The sequence below is a fragment of the Heptranchias perlo genome, chromosome 5 (genome assembly GCF_035084215.1).
Source record: "Heptranchias perlo isolate sHepPer1 chromosome 5, sHepPer1.hap1, whole genome shotgun sequence".
NCBI classification, from domain to species: domain Eukaryota; kingdom Metazoa; phylum Chordata; class Chondrichthyes; order Hexanchiformes; family Hexanchidae; genus Heptranchias; species Heptranchias perlo.
This window is the reverse complement of record NC_090329.1, coordinates 46170957-46193655: the sequence shown is the minus strand read 5'-3', so window position 1 is coordinate 46193655 and position 22699 is coordinate 46170957. Positions and strand designations below refer to the sequence as shown.

General features: G+C 45.3%; 1 protein-coding gene across 1 annotated transcript in view; it reads right to left on the bottom strand.

The window, feature by feature from the left end:
• The window catches only part of LOC137322151 (adhesion G-protein coupled receptor F3-like), a 101136-nt gene extending 81127 nt beyond the window's left edge, over nucleotides 1–20009 (bottom strand). Inside the window, exons 1-3 of the mRNA XM_067985265.1 lie at nucleotides 19961–20009; nucleotides 7475–7719; nucleotides 6259–6486 (exon numbers count right to left, since the gene is read on the bottom strand). Coding sequence (XP_067841366.1) covers nucleotides 6259–6486; nucleotides 7475–7719; nucleotides 19961–20009 — 522 coding nt within the window. The remainder of the gene's footprint in view (nucleotides 1–6258; nucleotides 6487–7474; nucleotides 7720–19960) is intronic.
• Nucleotides 20010–22699: the final 2690 nt, after the last annotated feature.

The following is a 22699-nucleotide window of genomic DNA, read 5'->3' as shown; positions in this document are numbered from 1 at the left end:
CATATTGACATATGTGCAGGCAGTGTACACTGACATTGACAATTTCACCCTACACTGGTCCACATGATAATATAGAATTATAGAATCAGAATGGTTACAGCACAGAAGGAGGCTATTCGGCCCATCGAGCCCATGCCAGCTCTTTGTAAGAACAATCCAGTTAGTCCCATTCCCCCATCCTTTCCCTGTAGTCCTGCAATTTTTTCCCTTCAAGTATTTATCCAATTCCTTTTTGAAGCCACGATTGAATCTGCTTCCACCACCCTTTCAGATCATAACTACTCGCTGTGTAAAAAAGATTTTCCTCATGTCACCTTTGGTTCTTTTTCCAATCACCTTAAATCTGTGTCTGGTTCTTGACCCTACTGCCAATGGGAACAGTTTCTCTTTATTTACTTTATCTAAATTCCTCATGATTTTGAACACTTCTATCAAATCTCCTCTCAACCTTCTCTGTCTAAGGAGAACAACCCCAGCCTCTCCAGTCTATCCGCATAACTGAAGTCCATCATCCCTGGAACCATTCTAGTAAATCTTTTCTGCACTCTCTATAAGGCCTTCACATCCTTCCCAAAGTGCGGTGCCTAGAATTGGACCCAATATTCCAGTTGTGGTCAAACCAGTGTTTTATAAAGGTTCAAGATAACTTCCTTGCTTTTGTACTCTATGCCTATATTTATAAAGCCCAGGATCCCGCATGCTTTTTTAATAGCTTTCTCCAACCTGTCCTGCCACCTTCAAAGATTTATGCACATATACCCCCCAGGTCTCTCTGTTCCTGCACCCCCCTTCAGAATTGTATCATTTAGTTTGTATTTGCTCTCCTCATTCTTCCACCTAAAATGTATCACTTCGCACTTCTCTCTGTTAAATTCCATCTGCCATGTGTCCGCCCATTCCACCAGCCTGACTGTGTCCTCTTGAAGTCTATTACTATCTTCCTCACTATTTACTACACTTCCAAGTTTTGTGTCATCTGCAAATTTTGAAATTGTGCCCTGTACACTCAAATCCAAGTCCTTAATATATATCAAAAAAAGCAGTGGTCCCAGCACCAACCCCTGTGGATCACTATCGTACACCTTCCACCAGTCTGAAAAACAACCGTTCACCACTACTCTCTGTTTCCTGTCACTTAGCCAATTTTGTATCCATGCTGCTACTACCCCTTTTATTCCATGGGCTTCAATTTTGCTAACAAGCCTATTATGTGACACTTTATCAAACGCCTTTTGAAAGTCCACATACACTACATCAACCGCATTGCCCTCATCAATCTTCTCTGTTACCTCATCAAAAAACAAGTTAGCTAAACACGATTTGCCTTTAACAAATCCGTGCTGGCTTTCCTTTATTAATCCACACTTGTCCAAGTGACTATTATTTTTGTCCCGGATTATCGTTTCTAAAAGCTTCCACACCACTGAGGTTAAACCAACTGGCTTGTAGGTGCTGGGTTTATCCTTACACACTTTTTTGAACAAGGGTGTAACAATTGCAATTCTCCATATATATAATGAAACCACATAACATCGCAGTGAATTACCTCATTAGCTTGACAGGTATGGTAATGTACTGGTTATGTCATTGGACCAGTACTACACAGATTGTGACTTCTTTATCCTAGGATAGTAAATTGTATAATTGAATTTAATAATTCAGGTAATTTGTGGCTTAGGACCTGAAAAAAATAAAAACCAAACTGGTTCACTAATATTCTTGAGGGAAAGGACTTATCACCCCTCCCCAGCCTGGCCTGCATATGATTCCAGTCCCCACAATATGTGGTTTAACATTTGAAGCATTAAGGAAAAGATCTCAACCTCGTTATGTGTGCATGTATGTGTACATATATTTGCATACTGTTCGAAAGAGACCAGGTTGTTGCCTGTAAACACTATGGTGATGATTCTGAAATAAACTCTTCTGCTAGAACTTACATAATGTTAGGGGCTGTGGCCATATCTAATTTGGATCCACTAAGCTGTTTATTTAGAACTCCACGGGGGTTATATTGGATAACCCCCGAAAACGGACGCTGAGATCACGGTGCATGATTAACCCGCACCTGTTTGTTACGATGCAGGCAGCAGGTAAAATTTATGCTGCCTGCTGATTTAATTGTTTGTTCTTTACAACAAACACTACCTGTGCTGTTCATTGCCTGGACTCATCAGCAGGGGTTCCAACATGCTTTCCTGTTTATGAGTAAAAGCTATGGTGTGTTTTACATTAACACCGACTAGTCAATCAATAAACTGACATAGCCCATCAGTTGCTGAACACTGCATTGCACTATGAATGATGGATGTGCGGTTTGAATCAAGAGATATGTGTATTTCTCCACTTAATCCACGAACAAACCACTGAACCACACAATGGAAACAGTTCAAATCAAATCTGCTATCTTGCACTTTATGTATGATAATTTATGAGTATAATTGGGGAAGGAGGAAATAGGCTGCGTCCCAAGATCTTTCCAAACATACCACTCCACAAATACCTGGAATATACAAAGCTAGCGCTACTTGAAAGCAGCCTGCATCTCTTAAAGGGGTGGTGCACTGTGGCTGATGGAATTGGTGTCAGGAAGTGGATTGCTTTGGAAGACATTTTGTGAAGATCACAGAATCATAGAATCATAGAATGGTTACAGCTCAGAAGGAGACCATTCGCCCCATCGAACCTATTCCAGCTCTTTGTAAGAGCAATCCAGTTAGTCCCATTTCCCTGCTCTTTCCCTGTAGCCCTGCAAACTTTTTCCCTTCAAGTATTTATCCAATTCCTTTTAGAAATCCACAATTGAACCTGTTTCCACCACCCCTTCAGCAGCGCATTCCAGATCATAACCACTCGCTGCGTTAAAACATATTTCCTCATGTCGCCTTTGGTTCTTTTGCCAATCACCTTAAATCTGTGTCCTCTGGTTTTCGACCCTTCCACCATTGGGAACAGTTTCTCTTTATTTACTTCATCTAAACCCTGATTTTGAATACTTCTATTAAATCTCCTCTTAACTTCCTCTGCTCCAAGGAGTAGAACCCCAGCTTCTCCAGTCTGACCGTGTAACTGAAGTCCCTCATTCCTAGAACCATTCTAGTAAATCTTTACTGCACCCTCTCTAAGGCCTTCACATCTTTCCTAAAGTGTGGTGCCCAGAATTGGACACAACACTCCAGTTGTGGCCGAACCAATATCATATAAAGGTTCAACATAACTTCCTTGCTTTTGTACTCTATGCCTCTATTTATAAAGTTCATGATCCCATTTGCTTTTTTAACTGCTTTCTCAACCTGTCCTGCCACCTTCAAAGATTTGTGCACAGAAACCCTCAGTTCGCTCTGTTCCTGCACCCCTTTTTGAATTGTACCATTTAGTTTATATTTCCTCTCCTCATTCTTCCTGTCAAAATGTATCAGTTCACACTTCTCTGCGTTAAGTTCCTTCTTCAATGGGTCCACCCATTCCACCAGTCTGTCTATGTCCTCTTGAAGTCTATTACTATCCTCCTCACTATTTACTACACTTCCAAGTTTTGTGTCATCTGCAAATTTTGAAATTGTGCCCTGCACACCCAAGTCCAAATCATTAATATATATAAAAAAAAACAGTGGTCCTAGTATCGACCCCTGAGGAACACCACTGTATATCTTCCCCCAGTCCGAAAAACAACCATTCACCACTAATCTGTTTCCTGTGACTTAGCCAATTTTGTTTCCATGCTGCCACTGCCCCTTTTATTCCATGGGCTTCAATTTTGCTGACAAGCTGATTTTGTGGCACTTTATTAAATGCCTTTTGAAAGTCCATATACACAACATCAACCGCATTGCCCTCATCAACCCTCTCTGCTACCTCATCAAAAATCTCAATCACGTAAGTTAAACACGATTAGCCTTTAACAAATGAGTGCTGGCTTTCCTTTATTAATCCACATTTGTCCAAGTGACTATTAATTTTGTCCCAGATTATCGTTTCTAAAAACTTCCCCACCACCGAGGTTAAACTGACTGGCCTGTAGTTGCCAGATTTATCCTTACACCCTTTTTTAATTCTCCAGTCCTCTGGCATCAAACCAATATCTAGGGAGGATTGGATATTATGGCCAGCACCTCTGCAATTTTCACCCTTACTTCTCTCAGCAACCTAGCATGCATCCCATCCAGACCCGATGACTTACCTAGGTTAAATAGAGCCAGCCTTTCTAGTACCTCCTCTTGATCAATTTTTAGCCCGTCCTGTATTTCAACTACCTCCTCTTTTACTCATTTAGTACCTCAGCGATACCCTCTGCCTCCATGCGTAGATCTCCTTTTTGGTCCCTAATCGGCACCACCCCTCCTCTTACCACCTGTTTACTATTTATATGCCTATAGAAGACTTTAGTATTCCCCTTTATGTTAGCCGCCAATCTATTCTCATATTCTCTTTTTGCCCCCCTTATTTCCTTTTTCACTTCTCCTCTATACTTTCTATATTCAGCCTGGTTCTCACTTGTATTATCAACCTGCCATCTGTCATACTTTTTCTGCTTCATCTTACTCTCTATCTCTTTCTTCATCCAGGGAGCTCTGGCTTTGGTTGCCCTACCTTTCCCCCTCGTGGGAATGTACCTAGACTGTACCCAAACAATCTCCTCTTTAAAGGCTGCCCATTGTTCGATTACAGTTTTGCCTGTCAATCTTTGATTCCAATTTACCCGGGCCAGATCTGTTCTCAACCCACTGAAATTGGCCCCCCTCCAATTAAGTATTGTTACTCTAGACTGCTCCTTGTCCTTTTCCATAATTAATCTAAACCTTATGATATGATCACTGTTCCCTAAATGTTCCCCCTTTGACACTTGCTCCACTTGACCCACCTCATTTCCTAGAACTAGATCCAGCAATGTCTCCTTCCTCGTTGGGCCGGAAACATACTGATCAAAAAAGTTCTCCTGAACACACTTCAGAATTCCTCCCCCTCTCTGCCCTTTACACTATTACTATCCAAGTTTATATTAGGTTAGTTGAAGTCCCCCATTATCACCATTCTATAGTTTTTGCACTTCTCTCTAATTTCCCTGCAAATTTGCTTCTCTATATCATTCCCACTAGTTGGTGGCTTATCGAATACACCCAGAAGTGTAATGGCGCCTCAATTGTTTCTTAACTCTAACCAAATAGATTCTGTCCCTGACCCCTCATGGACATCCTCTCTTTCCAGCAATGCAATATTCTCCTTAATCAATACTGCCACTCCCCCCACCTCCTTTTTTTCCTTCCCTATCTTTCTTGAACTACTTGGGCACTAAATTGGGCCATATAGCACCCGTTGTTTCGGCGCTACACGGCCTCTCTGACATCCAAGCTGGCGTCTTGGATGCGCACGCATGTTTCAAGCGTGAAGTGCGCCGGATGCCATCTTGGTATAGGCAAATATCGAACGCTGGAAGCATGCAAAGTAGGGAGAAAATGTGTGCAATCATTGTGCATCGCTGATTTAAAGTGATAGACACCATTTTGGACCTTAAAGCTCAACTCATCGCACAGACTTAACTCCGACCATCTGAACATGTCTTACAGTGCCTGAAGGACCCCCCCACCAGCACTATTTAAAGGGGCCATGCAGGTGTTGCAGGTTATTTGCTGGATTATTGCTTTTGGCTGCTGGTGGAGTAGGAAGTGTTTTTTGAAGCTCCCTATTCTTACTGAGAGTTCCTAGACTACATTTGAGAGTGTTTTGGCAGGTACTGCCTTACGGTTCAGAAAGTTAAAACCGTGGTTGAACAACATTCCTACCAACCATGGGTGGTCTGCTAGGGCTTCCGCTGGGCATTGAGCATAACTGGGAGAATGCAGAGAGGCCACGCAGAGCAGGTCAAGGAGACAGAGGACAAGGAGGCACAGGGCACTGAGCAGGAGGCCCTATCCAATGATGGCCTTCCAGGACCAATTCCCTTACCTCAACATGACCGAGGAGGATTGCAGCTGATGCCTGAGGTTCACCAAGGAAGCCATGACCGAGATCCGTCAACTGCAGCCTCAGAGCAGGGCAAGGACAGCATTGCCTGTGGCTGTGAAGGTCACCGTGGTGCTGAATTTCTACGGCTCAGGGTCATTTCAGGCCTCTGCTGGCGACATGTGCCACAACTCGCAGTATGCAGTGCACTGCTGCATAAGGGAGGTCACAGACCCACTGTACCAGATGAGGAACAGGTTCATCACCTTCCCTCTCCACAGAGACAAGCAGAACGAATGAGAATGGGGGTTCGTTCACATTGCTGGCTTCCCCATGGTGCAGGGTACCATTGACTGCACGCATATCGCCCTGCGTGCTCCGTATATCAACCCGGCCATCTTCGTCAACTGAAAGAGCTTCCACTCCCTCAACTTGCAGCTGATGTGCGACCACACGCATCGAATCATGGAGGTCGATGCCCGCTACCCTTGGAGCAGTCACGACACCTTCGTCATGTGACAGTCCAACGTGCCAGCTATCTTTCATCTGTCTCGTCAAGTCAAAAGCTGGTTATTGGGCAACAAGGGCTATCCCCTCACGCCATGGCTCATGACACTGCCCGCTATCAATAATCTGAACTACATACACCCGCTCCCCACTTTTCTGCTCCCACAAGACAATGAAATCGCCCTCCATCTGATTACACATTGGTTTCCCTCTCAGCTCATTGCATAAATAAAAACCACCACCAAATGCAAAATCGAAGTCTCATTTGTTAATGAATAAATGAAATTATGCAAACATAACAGAACTATTCACCCTTGTGCATTCCCTTAGTGCCTGTTGTCCGTGTGCCTTTACCAATCCTAGTGTTCCTACGAGGTGCTTCCCAAGTGGCTGGAGCATGGGTGGTGGGAGGCTGCTGGCCTTCAATGGAGGATTGTGCAGATGGCCTTGGAGGACGACCTCGAGCAGCTCTGGGCTGGGAGGACCCGGCTTCAGACTGCACCATCTCAGCATGGGCTGCAGCAGCCTGGCCTGGCTGGCTGATAGGCAACAACAGGGGCACTGGCGGAGTGGCAGGGGTGGGAGCAGGAAGGCTGTCGTCCTGAGAGAGTACAGCAGGTCCGATTGCCATGACGCCACTCCCACTCTCCCGGGGCGGCGCCTCAGCAATCCCGGTGATCCACTGGAGAACTATTTGCTGGAGTGCTGTGATGCCTTGGAAGCCCCGTTCCACAGTGGTGCCCAGAGCCACGATAGCAGCAGTCTGAGCTGAAAATGCAGCAGTCATGGATGGCAGATGTTTGTGCTGCAATGGAAGCTGAGACATCAGTTATCAGACGTTGCATCATGGTGGATTCCACAGGTGTGCTGATGGAGGTGACCACCCGTTCCATACTAGAAAGGATGGGCTCCAAGCTCTGCGCAAAGCCCTGTGCCAAGTTGGAGCTGGACTCCACCATGCCCCTTCTCATTGTGCTCAGGCTTTCTGGCAGGCTTTCCAGTGCCCCAAGCATTTGGTCGTATATACCCATCTTCTGTAGCCTGGCCCATTGAAGTCCTCATCTGACTCCTCTGCAGCAGAACTAGTGAGCGACCTCGTCCTCCGAGCTGGCACCTGCGGTATCCGTTCCCTCCGCCCTGTCTCCTGCGCACTTATGCTTGGTGTCTCAGTGTCAGTCTCTGAGCTGGTGGAAGCAAGTGTCAGATCGAGTGACGGTGTGGCTTCAGTGTCCTCCTCCTCCTCAGAGGGTGCCGTCACATGTTCTTGGGTATCTGCAATGACAAAGGGAAACAGGTTGAGTTGTGGAGTGGGGAGAGGAGCAACTAAGACGTGCGTGCTGACAGCATCTGCAGCACGTGAGTCAGAAAAGATTATGGGAGGAGGGAGATGTGGAAAAGGAGAAGGAGCATTAGATATGCAGAGACCCCCTTCATCGGGACCTCCAGCGCGGCATGTTGTCATGGCTAAAGCGACGCCCCACCCAAGCGCAGTCTCCACTAGGGGGGTGAGGATGTGTAAGCCTGCCCATCCACCTCAGGTTCCTCCTGCTGCCGGCTGTTATGCTCCAACTTCTCCTGCAAGACAGAGGAAAGTGTGTCAGTGAGCATCCCGCAAGGCGTGTGGATGATGTGCCAGTCGTGGTCGAATAGCTGCCAGTTTGTGTGACCTGTGAGTGGTGGTTATGTGGCCTGCAAGTGTGGTACTATGTGCGGGTGAGTTGGAGCATGCCGAGTGCAGCATTGCGTATGGATGGGCAGTGTTTGATGGTGGGTGGGTGACGGAGAGTGTGATGCGTGGAGCAGTGGTGCAGTTGGTTGGATGTGACACTTGACATTTGCATTCACTCACCTTGACCACTCGTGTCAAATCATTGAACTTCTTTCGACACTGCACTCACTGCGTGGTGCAATGCTCCTCACGTTGACATATGCACCACAGCCTGCCAATGCCTGCGGAGCTGCAGTCTGGAGGGTCTCCGGCCACCCTGCAGGTACATGTTGGCCCTCCTTTCATCCACCCCTTCCACGAGGGCCTCCAGAGCATCATCGGAGAAGCGTGGAGCCCTCTCTCGTGCCAATCCAACTATTCTCGTGGCCATAGAAACATAGAAACATAGAAAATAGGAGCAAGAGTAGGCCATTCGGCCCTTTGGGCCTGCTCCGGCATTAAAAATGATCATGGCTGATCATGTAACTCAGTACCCTGTTCCCGCTTTTTCCCCATAACCCTTGATCCCTTTAACATCAAGAAATATATCTATCTCCTTCTTGAATACATCTAATGACTTGGACTCCACTGCCTTCTGTGGTTGAGAATTCCACAGGTTCACCACCCTGAGTGAAGAAATTTCTCCTCATCTCGGTTCTAAATGGCATACCCCGTATCTTGAGACTGTGACCTCTGGTTCTGGACTCCCCAGCCATCGGGAACATCCTCCCTGCATCTAGTCTGTCTAGTCTTGTTAGAATTTTATATGTTTCGATGAGATCACCTCTCATTCTTCTAAACTCTAGTGAATATAGGCCTTGTTGACCCAATCTCTCCTTATACGTCAGTCCTGCCATCCCAGGAATCAGTCTGGTAAACCTTCGTTGCACTCCCTCCATGGCAAGGACATCCTTCCTCAGATAAGTATACCAAAACTGCACACAATACTCCAGATGTTGTCTCACCAAGGCCCTGTATAACTGCAGTAAGACATCCCTGCTCCTGTACTCAAATCCTCTTGCAATGAAGGCCAACATACCATTCGCCTTCCTAACTGCTTGCTGCACCTGAATGCTCGCTTTCAGCGACTGGTGTACAAAGACATCCAGGTCCCGTTGCACCTCCCCTTTTCCCAATCTATCACCATTCAGATAATAATCTGCCTATCTGTTTTTACAACCAAAGTGGATAACCTCACATTTATCTGCGTTATACTGCATCTGCCATGTTCTTGCTAACTCACCCAACTTGTCTAAATCACATTGGAGCCTCTTTGCATCCTCCTCACAGCTCACATTCCACCCCAGTTTTGTGTCATCTGCAAACTTGGAAATGTTACATTTAGTTCCCTCATCCAAATCATTGATATATATTGTGAATAGTTGGGGCCCAAGCACTGATCCCTGCGGTACCCCACTAGTCACTGCCTGCCACCCAGTAAAAGACCCGTTTGTTCCTACTCTCTGTTTCCTGTCTGTCAACCAATTCTCAATGTATGCCAGTATATTCCCCCCAATCCCATGTGCTTTAATTTTGCACACTAACCTCTTGTGTGGAACCTTATCGAAAGCCTTCTGAAAATCCAAGTACACCACATCCACTGGTTCTCCCCTATCTATTCTACTAGTTACATCCTCAAAAAACTCCAGTAGATTTGTTAAGCATGATTTCCCTTTCATAGACCCATGCTGACTTTGTCCAATCCCATTAATGCCCTCCAAGTGTTCTGTTGTCACATCTTTTATAATAGACTCTAGCTAACTGGTATGTAATTCCCTGTTTTTTCTCTCCCTCCTTTTTTAAATAGTGGGGTTACATTTGCCACCCTCCAATCTGTAGGAACTGTCCCAGAGTCTATAGAATTTTGGAAGATGATCACCAATACATCCACTATTTCCAGGGCCACTTCCTTTAGTACTCTGGGATGTAGATTAAACGGCCCTGGGGATTTGTCAGCCTTTAGCCCCATTAATTTCCCTAGCACTTTTTTTTTTACTAATACTGATTTCCTTCAGTTCCTCCCTCTCACTAGACCCTTGGTTCCCTAACATTTCTGGGAGGTTATTTGTGTCCTCCTTTGTGAAGACAGAACCAAAGTATGTGTTTAATTGTTCTGCCATTTCGTTGTTCCCCATTATAATTTCCCCCATTTCTGACTGTAAGGGACCTACATTTGTCTTCACTAATCTTTTTCTCTTGACATATTTATAGAAGCTTTTATAGTCAGTTTTTATGTTCCCTGCTAGTTTACTCTCATACTCCCTTTTCCCCCTCTTAATCATTCTCTTTGTCCTCCTTTGCTGAATTCTAAACTGTCCCAATCCTCAGGCTTGCCGCTTTTTCTGGCAATCTTATATGTCTCCTCTTTGAATCTAATGCTATCCCTAATTTCTTTTGTAAGCCACGGTTGAGCCACCTTTCCTGTTTTATTTTTGAGCCAGACAGGATGAATAATTGATGTAATTCCTGCACACGATCTTTAAATATTAGCCATTGCCTATCCACCGTCATACCTTTTAGTAAAGTTCCCCAATCTATCATAGCCAACTCACACCTCATAGTTCCGTAATTTCCTTTATTTAGATTCAGGACCCTAGTTTCGGATTCAACTACATCACTCTCCATCTTAATGAGGAATTCTATCATGTTATGGTCGCTCTTCCCTAAGGGACCCCGCACAACAAGATTGTTAATTAATCCTTTCTCATTGAACAATACGCAGTCTAGGATCGCCTGTTCTCTAGTTGATTCCTCAACGTATTGGTCTAGAAAACCATCACGTACACACTCCAAGAATTTCTCCCCCACAGTATTATTGCTAATTTGGTTTGACAAATCTATATATAGATTAAAATCACCCATGATTATAGTTGTACCCTTCTTGCATGCGTCTCTAATTTCCTATTTAATGCCAGCTGGTTTGTGACCACAGGCAGCGCATCATGCAGGTCTGTGCCCAGTTTCCTGGCAGCGGGCATGACTCATTCACCCTTCCATTGATCTGAGCTTCCATTGAGGAGACTTCAGATGGCAGCAGTGGGCGACCCCGAGCAACTCTGGGCCTTGATAGCCCGGCTGCAAATTGCAGCATCTTGGTGTAGGACAGGACAGTCTAGCCCAGCTGGTTGTGTGGCACCAACAAGGGCACTGGGGAATGGGTAGCAGGGGAGCAGGCATGCTGTCATCCTGAGAGAGGATAGGAGGCGACTCTCCCCTGAAGCCAAGGCCACTCTCCTGGGACAGCACCTCAGCACTCCTACTGCTCTACACGAGAATAGAGTGCAGGAGTGATGTGGCGCTCTGGCAGCCCCTATAAACACTGGCCCCCAAAGCTAAGATGGCAGCTGTCTGAGCTTCCATGGCAGCTGTCAGAGTTGTTAGTAGAGGCTCCATCACGGTAAGAGTAAGAGAGCAGTATTATTGCCTTGACAGCCTGGTGAGGTCATTGATCTTCTGGTGGCATTGCAGCCATATCCTGGGAGCTTAGCTCCTGGCATTGACCAGCTCTGTGACCTTTTCCCACTGGCGGCGAAGGCATTGCCTGGAGGGCATTCTGCCCTCCTTCTATCCATCGCCAGCACCAGGGCAGCATCAGAGAACACTGTCTGGACCTCTTGCAGCCATTTTTCACCTTACAAAGCTTCCCTGCTGTCTGCAGCCAGAGTGCACCTCCCCTTTAAGAAGGGCCGGCTGCCTTTAAGTGGTGTCAGAGACACCGATTTCCAACACTCTCAAACAAACGTGCAGCCAATGAATAGCGCGGATATTGCTGGCTGCATGTCTGAATCATTTTAATGAGGTCCCAGCATGAATTTAACATGCTGCCTGGGACTAGGTGAACAGGAGCATGCAGTAAGTGGCCCACTCTCCCTGAATGCCTGTTTCCGAGCGCGATTGAATTTCTAGGCTTGGGACTCACACTTCAGACCAGCAACACAATAGAATTTGTTATTCGGCCACTGACTGACGTCAACAATCCTTCAGAGATTTTTTTTTGTCCTTTTCTGATTTACTGTAGCTGAGTGGAGCACAAACCAGGCCAAGGGAGCAGGTTCTGCAGCCAAGGTGGAAAATTGTGGAGAAGCTTTTATAGAAAGTTTCATAAGAAGTGCTTTTTTAAAAGTTTTGCATTTTTTAGCTTAGATCCGTTCATGAAGAATAAATTTGCAATCTGTTTTAAACATTTTATCGTTCTGGTTTGGGCATTTACATTGAGTTACATCGAGTTACATCGAAACTACAGCACTGAAGCATTCCATTCAGCCTAACTGGTCTATGCCGACATTTATGCTCCACACGGGCCTCCTCCCTCCCTACTTGATCAAATTCTAGCAGGTGCCCTTCTATTCCTTTCTCTCTCAGGTGTTTATCTAGCTTCCCCTTAAATGCATCGATACGATTTGCCTCAAAGAAGTTTCTCCTGAATTCCCTATTGGATTTATTAGTAGCTATTTTATATTTATGACCTCTAGTTTTGGACTCCCCCACAAGTGCAAACATTTTCTTTACGTCTACACTATCAAAGCCTTTCACTATCTTAAAGATCTCCATCAGGTCACTCCTCAGCCTCTCTTTTCGAGAGGAAAGAGCCCCAGCCTGTTCAGCCTTTCCTGATAAGGGTATCCTCTCAGTTCTGGTATCATCCATGTGAATCTTTTTTGCACTTTCTCCAGTGCCTCTATATCCTTTCTATAATATGGAGACCAGAACTGAGCACAGTACTCCAAGTGTGGTCTGACCAAGGTGCTATACAAGTTTAATATAACTTCTCTGCTTTTCAATTCTATCCCTCCAGAAAAGAACCCCTGTGTTTGCTTTGCCTTTTTTACGGCCTTATTAACCTGTGTCACTACTTTTCGTGATTTGTGTATCCGTACCCCTAGATCCCTTTGCTCCTCTATCCCATTTAGTCTCTTATTATCCAAGCAGTATGTGGCCTTCTTATTCTTCCTACCAAAATGTACCACCTCACACTTATTTATATTGAAATTCATTTGCCAATTACACGCCCATTCTACAAATTTATTAAAGTCCTTTTGCATTTTGACGCATTCTTCCTTTGTATTGACTACAACCCCCAATTTGGTGTCGTCCACAGATTTTGAAATTCTGCTTTCGATTCCCGAATCCAAATCGTTAATGTAAATTGTGAACAACGGTGTTCCCAGCATTGATCCCTGTGGAACACCACTTCACACATTTTGCCAATCTGAGTAGCTACCCTTAACCCCTACTCTCTGTTTTCTGTTTTGTAGCCAACTTGCTATCCATTCTGCTACCTGTCCCCTGACTCCACATGCTCTGACCTTAGTCATGAGTTTACAATGCAGTACCTTATCGAAGGCCTTTCGAAAATCCAGATATATTACATTTACTACATTACTCTTGTCTACTCTTACTGTTACTTCTTCAAAGAATTCAATGAGATTGGTCAAGCATGTTCCCTTCTGAAATCTGTGCTGACTCTTTATTATATTTTCTTTCTCTAGATGTTTTTCTATTATATCTTTGACTAAAGATTCCATTATCTTTCCTACTACTGACGTTAAGCTAATTGGTCTATAGTTCCCTGGACTGCTCTATCTCCTTTTTAAAATATAGGAATAACATTTGCTGTCCATCTGTCCTCTGGTACCATTCTCTTTTCTAATGATTTTTTTATATATATGTAATAGTGCCTCTGCTCTCTCCTCCCTAACTTCTTTTAATATTCATGGATGCAATCCATCCAGAGCTGAGGTTTTGTCCTCTCTAAGTTTGATTAGTTTATCAATTATCTCCCCCATTTCTAAAATGTTTTTATATCGTTTTTGATCTCTTCTTCTAATGTCATACCTATCTTGCTAGTTCCCCTGGTAAATACTGAGGCAAAGGTACTATTCAATATTTCTGCTATTTCGCTGTCGTTACCTGTGAGTTTATTTTGTGCATCACTAAGTGGCCCTATCCCTAATCTGATTTTTCTTTTGTTATTTCTGTGTCTGTGGTACCACTTTACTATTTCTTTTATATTCTTTGATAATTTAATTTCGTAGTTCCTGTTTGCCTTCCTAATTGTTTTCTTTGACATCCTTCCTAACTTTTTTTTATTCCCTTTTGTCATCCTCTCCTTTATTGTCTTTATACTTAGAATATGCCTTTTTCTTTATTTTCAGTTTTATCTTTATCTCTTTATTCATCCATGTGTTTCATTATTGGCTAGTTTGATCTTGTTTATTAGAGGAATATATTTCTCCTGAACTCTATTGATCAGCATTTTAAATATTTCCCACTGCTGTTCTATCTCTTTGTCTGGCAATTTTTTTCCCCAGTTTACCTTCCCTAGTTCCAGTCTCATCCCCTCAAAATTAGCTTTTTTCCCATCTATTACTTTGGTCTTTGTCTTACTTATGTCTTTCTCAATCATTATTTTAAACCTTACTATGTTATGATCGCTATTGCCTAGATGTTCCCCTACGCTTACTTCTCTTATCTGTTCTGGTTCATTTCCCATTATTCAATCCAGCAGTGATTCCTCTCTTGTTGGGCTTCTCACATACTGGGTAAGAAAGGAGTCCTGTGCACACTGTAAAAACTCCATTCCCCTTTGCCCCTTTCCCTACCTCTTGCCAGTTTATTTGGGGTAGTTGAAATATCCCATGATTATTATTCGATTATTTAGAAATGAGTTGCCAATTATTTTTCTTAAGTTTTAGATTCGTGTGTTATATTTTGTTGGAATGTTATTGTGTAACTCTAAGCAGTTGAGCTTGCAAACAAATTACTCCAATGGGAGTAAATTGGGCTAATTTCAAAATAGCAACAGCAAAATTAATGGAGGGAATTTTAATCCTTCCACAATGGGCGGGACAGTGGCTGAGGGGCTGAGGGGGGTAGGTTAAAATTTCAAAAGTCTGAAACCTGACCCCAGCCCACCATGAATGTGCCCACTTCTGGTTTATGCGGGTTTGGACGCAGCCGAGCAACCCGCTCTCTTGAGGCAGGACAGTAATTATAATATGTCAATGAGGGTCCTTGAGACTCAAGAAACTCGGCAGTAAAACGGAGGCGAGATTGAGCTCCATGGGGATGGCTAAAGGTCAGGTGTCCCGATGTGAATAAAGGCTCAGTGCTCACAGCTGCTTTCTCAGTTCCCTCTGGGAAACGGTTTGGTGAGAGTTCATGTTGGCACAGTTTGGAGGTGTTCGCACATAGAACATAGAATGATAGAGTGATACAACACAGAAGGAGATCATTTGGCCCATCATGCTTATGCCAGCTCTTTGAAAGAGCTATCAAATTAATGGGTGTGGGGCACCATGGCAGCTTTAGATTGGACTTTGGATGAGGAAGACAATCACCATCCACAGCAGCATGGTTGTGGTGGGTACTGCAGGTGGACAGCAAAGAGGTGGACAACATAAAGGTGGACAACAGAGAGATGGACAACAGAGAGGTGGACAACAGAGAGATGGACAACAGAGAGGGGAACAACAGAGAGATGGACAACATAAAGGTGGACAACAGAGAGATGGACAACAGAGAGGTGGACAACAAAGAGATGGACAACAGAGAGGTGGACAACAGAGAGATGGACAACAGAGAGGGGAACATCAGAGAGATGGACAACATAAAGGTGGACAACAGAGAGGGGAACAACAGAGAGGGGAACAACAGAGAGGGGAACAACAGAGAAGGGAGCAACAGGGGGGGTCGGGTTTGCAGGAGGCACTACCCACCTAACAGGACGTACGAATAGAGGCTCATATTCTTTGACCTCTCTTGGAAGACCAATGCTTCCGGAGGCTCAGATTATCATGTCAGGTAGCCACAGACATCTGTAGCCTCCTAGAAGAAGACCTGCTCCCTGCTAGACATGGTGGCCATGCATTGCCAGTGGCTGTGAAAGTCTCCACCGCCCTCAATTTTTTTGCCTCTGGTTCCTTCCAGGACGCTACCAGAGACATATCGAGGGTCTTCCAGTCAGCTGCTCATAAGTACATACGGCAGGTGACGAATGGATTGTTTACCAGGGCTGGGAGGTATGTAAACCTCCCCTGCGACGACAATAACCAGAACGAGCGGGCACTCAGATCCCCGTCTCTGGCTGGCTTCCCACAGGTACAGGGCACCATCGATTACACATATTTGGCAATCTGAGCACCATCAGATCAACCAGGAGTGATCGTCAACCGCAAGGGATTTCATTCCATCAATGTTCAGCTGGTGTGTAACCATAGAAAAAGGTTCATGCAGGTCTGCACCAGATTCCCTGGGAGCTGCCGTGGTGCTGTCATCCTGCGGCAGCCCAACATCCCCGACCTGTTCAGACCTGGAACCAGCCTTAAGGGGTGGCTGCTAGGCGACAAGGGACACCTCCTTCAAACCTGGCCCAATGACACCTCTGGGAAGCCTCACCAATGAACAACAAGAGCGCTACAACGACAGCCATATGTCAACCAAGCCATTGACATACTCAAGATGCACTTCAGGTGCCTGGATAGGTCTGGTGGCACTTTTCAGTACTCGCCAATGAGGGTCTCTAGAATAATCGTAGTGTGCTGTGTTCTGCACAACATAGCACAGCAGCGTGGATTAGAGGTGGCGGAGGAATGAGCTGCTCATCACGCATCAACTGATGATGATTCCAATGTGAAGGAGGAGGACGAGGAGGAGGAAGAGGAGGAAGATGAAGATAGGGCACCCAAAGCCAAACCAGCCGCACACATTGCTGCTCGGGATGCCAGGAATGCCCTAATAGCTCGAAGGTTCTGTTAGTCACTCACGCTGGACCAAAGTAACTATCACATCCCTTGCCCACTCCCCCCCAACTGACACAAAGCAATCCTGTAACTAACCATCCACCCATTGCATATGCATCAATTGGTCTCTGTCAATTCATGTCTTTACATTCATCACCAAGCAACTGAAAAGGTGAGTTGACACCCGGCATGCAAGGAGGACAACACAGGGCAGTGGTGCAAATTAATACATTTTATGTGAAGTGATAAAAAAAAGGAAACTTAATAACATAAGATTTTCACAAACACCCATGTGCATACCTTTGGTGAACTACAATGTTTTTCTTTTCCTTTGCCTACCGCTCTTACGTGGTGAAGCCCCTGTGGCTTCAGCAGAGATAGAGGCAGGCTGTTCAGATCCTTGCTCTGACTATTGAGATGCTCTCAACCGACAACCTCTGGGTGTTGGAGCCCGCGAGGGACCAGCCAAAGACTACTCCACTGGCACCTGGGGAGAGGAGGCAGCATGTTGGGTACTGGGTGAGGGGTGGACAATGGGTGAGACATGGGAGTGCTTTGAGTAGAGTTCCTATTTCCAAGACACCTTTTGCCATCATCCCTCTCCTGGGCTAGCGGCAGATCACACCTACCTTTCTGCGGGGGAGCAGCTTAGTGCAGATCACTGACACCTTGTAAGGACACGGCTAAGGTATCTGTCATCTTGTTTCAGACAGCAGACATGTTGGCATCCATAGTTTGCATGGCCCGTGGTCAGGCCCTGCATGGACTGATTGATTGCCGTAATTGAAGTTCTACGTAGGAGGCCACTCTATCCATGGACGACATTCTCGCAAAGTTTTAGAAAAAATAATGGGACTGAAAGTTGACAAATTCCCTGGGCCTGATGGCCTACATCATAGAGTTTTAAAAGTGGTGGCTGCATTAGTTGTGATCTTCCAGAATTCCCTAGATTCTAGAATAGTCCCCATGGATTGGAAGGTAGCAAATGTAACCCTGCTATTCAAGAAAGGAGGTAGAGAGAAAACAGGGAACTATAGGCCAGTTAGCCTGACATCAGTAGTAGGGAAAATGCTAGAATCTATTATTAAGGACATAGTAACAGGGCATTTAGAAAATCATAATAGGATTAGGCAGAGTCAACATGGTTTTATGAAAGGGAAATCGTGTTTGGCAAATCCATTAGAGTTTTCTGAGGGTGTAACTAACAGGGTAGATAAAGGGGAACCAGTGGATGTAGTATATTTGGTTTTTCAAAAGGCATTCGAGAAGGTGCCCTATTAGAGGTTGTTACACAAGATTAGGGCTCATGGGACTGGGGGTAATATATTAGCATGGATTGAGGATTGATTAACGACAGAAAACAGGGAGTAGGAATGAATGGGTCATTTTCGGGCTGACAGGTTATAACTAGTGGGGTCGGTGCTTGGACCTCAGCTATTTACAGTCTATATTAATGATTTAGATGAAGGGACCGAGTGTAATGTATCCAAGTTTACTGACGATACAAAGCTATGTGGGAAAATAAGTTGTGAGGTGGACGCAAAGGGATATCGACAGGTCAAGTGAGTGGGCAAGAAAGTGGCACATGGAGTGCAATATGGGGAAATATGAGATTATTCACTTTGGTAGGAAGAATAGAAAAACAAATATTTTTTAAATGGTGAGAAACTAGTAAATGATGGTTTCAGAAGGATTTGTACATGAAACACAGAAAGTTAACATGCAGGTACAGCAAGCAATTAGGAAGGCAAATAGTGCATTGGCCCTTATTGCAAGGGTGCTTGAGTACAAGAGTAAGCAGGTCTTGCTGCAATTGTACAGGGCTTTGGTGAGACCTCACATGGAGTACTGTGTGCAGTTTTGTTCTCTTTACCTAAGGAAGGATATACTGGCCTTAGAGGCAGTGCAATGAAGGTTCACTAGATTGATTCCTGGGATGAGAGGGTTCCTATGAGGAAAGATTGAGTAGAACGGGCTTATATTCTCTGGAGTTTAGAAGAATGAGAGGTGATCTCATTGAAACATATAAGATTCTAAGAGGGCTTGACAAGGTAGATGGTGTGAGGATGTTTCCCCTGGCTGGAGAGTCTAGAACTGGGGGACGTGGGGAGCTAAATTGGGCTGTCTAATGCCCGTTGTTTCGGCACTACGTGACCTCCTGAATATCCAAGATGGCATCTTGTATGTGCAAGCACGCTTCTAGTGTGACGTGCGACAGATGCCATCTTGGTAAAGGGTTTAGTGCATGCGCCGATAACGAACACCCTCTAATTTAAAGTGAAAGACATCATTTTGGGACTTAACGCTCCAGTCAACGCACAGTCTTAACCACGACCAAATAAACATGTCTTAGAGTGCCTTGAGGACTCCCCACTAGTGCTATTTAAAGGGACCATTTGCTGGAATATTTCTTCTGGCTCCTGATGCATTTATACCTGTTTTTGGAGGTCTCCTATACTTGAATACTTGGACTCGGGGACGTAGCCTAACATATAAAGCCAGGATGTGCAGAAGTGAAGTTAAGAAATGCTTCCACATGCAAAGGTGGGAGATGTTTGGAACTTTATTTTGCAAACGGCAGTTGATGCTAGCTCAATTGTGAATTTTAAGTCTGAGATTGACAGATTTCTGTGGACCAAGGGTATTAAGTGATATGGGGCTAAGGTGGGTATATGGAGTTAGGACACAGATCAGCCATGATCTCACTGAATGACGGAACAGGCTTGAGGGGCTAAATGCCACTGCCACTTGCTGCCTTCTGTTATGTGCCACCGTCTCCTGCAAGAAAGCGAGAAGTGTGTCAGTGAGTGTCCTGCAAGATGTCTGGATGGTGTGACTGTCATGATTGTAGACCTGCCAGTGTGTGTGGCCTGTGAGTTGTGGGTGGGCGGCTTGCAACAGTGGTAATGTGTGAGGGTGAAAGGAAGGATCTGATTGGAGAAGTTGAGTACTGATGGAAAGAGTTTGTTGGTAGATGGGTGATGGGGGTGTAGTGTGTGGAGCAGTGGATGCGGCTAGTGGTGTAGTTGGTGGGAGATGCCACTTGACAGTTGACTTCACTGACCTTGACCACTCGTGTCAAAGCTTTGAACTTCTTCCTGCACTGCAGCCATGTTCGTGGTGCTATGCGCCGGGCAATGACTGCGCCCCCTACTGCCTCCCACAGCCTCTTGAGCATATGTCTGGAGGGCCTCTTTCCCCCCGCCCCCACTCCCAACCTGCAGATATAGGATGCCCTTCTTTCTGTCCACCCCTTGCACCAAGGCCTCTAGTGCATCAGCAGAGAACTTTGGTGCACGCTCTCTCGCAGGCCTGGTGCCAACTCGAATTGGCAGATTGGTGAGGTCTGGTATGCCGATTGAAGAATGTGGGATTTAGTGGTGCGCAACCTATATTCAACGGTTTAACACAACTCAACAGTTTGTAAACTTGGGTCGGGACCTGCATCTGTGTCTTACGTGTACAATGCCTGATCTGTGTTCAGACTCCATGCAGACCGATCTTATTTTTAGCAAATAACAGATGTCGGCTACCTTTAAGAGTTACAGGCTGCCTGTCAGATATGCAGCCTGCCTTTAAGAGATTCGGGCTCCCCCTGCTGGTGGAACGTGCGAATGTCATGGAATCCTCGTGTCATGGCCTGTTTTTTCCGTATGCACGAGATTTGTTCTCTGGTAGCACGAATGTCTTGAGCTACCTGCGACGGGTCGACCAGGCGTGTGTTAATCACACAATCCGATGTCCGCGCCCGTTTTTGGGGGTTAACCAATTTAACTCCCATAGTCTCAGGATAAGGGGTCGGACATTCAGGACTGAGACGAGGAGGAATTTCTTCACTCAGAGGGTCGTGACAATTTGGAAATCTCTATCCCAGAGGACTGTGGCTGCTAAGTCGCTGAGTATATTCAAGACTGAGATTGATAGATTTTTCTACTCTAAGGGAATCAAGGGATATGGGAATTGGGTGGGAAAGTGGAGTTGAGTTCAAAGGTCAGCCATAATCTGATTGAATGGCGGAGCAGCCTCGAAGGGCCGCATGGCCTACTCCTGCTCCTATTTCTTATGTTCTCATGTTCTTAATGGCCTGCAACATCAATCCACAAAAGTTTGAGCTGGACTCCTCCATCCTTTCTGCTATTGTGGACAGTGTGCGTGGCATGTCTGCCAGTACCTCACAAATTTGCTGCTGACCCTCAGTGATTCTCCTTTTCATCAATGGCCCCCAGGGTTCAGCATCTGTGTCCAGCTGAGCAGAGCTTGGAGGGGAGTGAGCCCCCCCCACCCCGACGCGGACTCTCCACAACTGTCCCGTGCTCATGCTCACTTGTGAATTGTGACTCACCAAGTGAAAACCCAGCTAGCTGTCTAACAGGACCCAATGAGGTGCATGTATCTGCACTGGTGCCTGGCTGTGTGTCCTGTGATGGTAAACTCTCAGAAGGAATCAGCTCCTCTGAGGAAATGTTGTCTAGAAAGTCGAATGGCGGAATATTGTCATCTTATTTATCTAAGTGCCAGTACCAATTCATATCCCTCTCTTCTCTCCTCAAGGGCCTTTGTGTGGTGGCCCTTGAGGAGAGAAGAGACAGATATGAATTGGTATTGGCACTTAGATAATTAAGATGACCATATTTCACTCGTTGGTGAAATCAAGTCAATGTGATTGAGTCTTGTATGAGATGTGGGTCAGAGATATTTAATTCTGTCACCAGGAAGCTACAAAGTCCCAGGGGGTTATATTGGATAACACCCGAAACCGGGCGTTGGGGTCATTTGTGCTGCCTGGTGATTTACCAGATTGCTTGGTGCAGCCAGCACTACCTGCGCTGTTGAGTGGCTGCTGAACAGCAGGGGGCCCAGATATTCTGCTGAGGGAGTTTGAGCAGCTAGGGACTAAATTAAAAAGCAGAACCACAAAGGTGATAATCTTCAGATTAGTACCTGAGCCACAAGCAAATTGGCACAGGGTAAATCAGATCAGAGAGATGAATGCGTGGCTCAAAGATTGGTGTGGGAGAAGTGGGTTTCGATTTATGGGGCACTGGCACCAGTACTGGGGAAAGAGGGAGCTGTTCCGTTGGGACGGGCTTCACCTGTACCATGCTGGGACCAGAGTTCTGGCAAACCGAATAACTAGGGCAGTAGAGAAGGCTTTAAACTAAATAGAGGGGGGGAGGGCTCAGGTGGGGCGAAGTTTAGATTGATAAAGAGAAAAGACAAGAAAGTAGTACAGGAAAGTGATGGGGCTAATGATAAACAGAGTGTGTCAGGAAGGGACAGAGCGTACAAACATAAGAGTGCACTAGGAAATGGGGCCGGGGTAGGAAAGAATGGTAAAAACACAAAATTAAAGGTTCTTCATCTGAATGCGTGCAGCATTCGTAATAAGATAGTTGAATTGATGGCACAAATAGAAACAAATGGGTATGATCTCGTGACCATTACAGAGACGTGGTTGCAGGGTGACCAAGGTTGGGAGCTAAATATTCAGGGTTATTTAACATTTCGGAAGGATAGGAAAAAAGGTAAAGGTGGTGGGGTAGCTCTGTTAATAAAGGATGAAATTGGTATAATAATGAGAAATGATCTTTGCTCAGAAGATCAAGATGTCGAATTAATGTAGGTGGAGGTAAGAAATAGCAAGGGAAAGAAATCACTGGTGGGAGTAGTCTACAGGCCCTCTAACAGTAGTTACACTGTAGGGCAAAATATTAATCAGGAAATAAGGGGGGTTGTAAAAAAGGTAATGCAATAATCATGGGCAATTTTAACTTTCACAAAGATTGGAGAAATCAAATTGGCA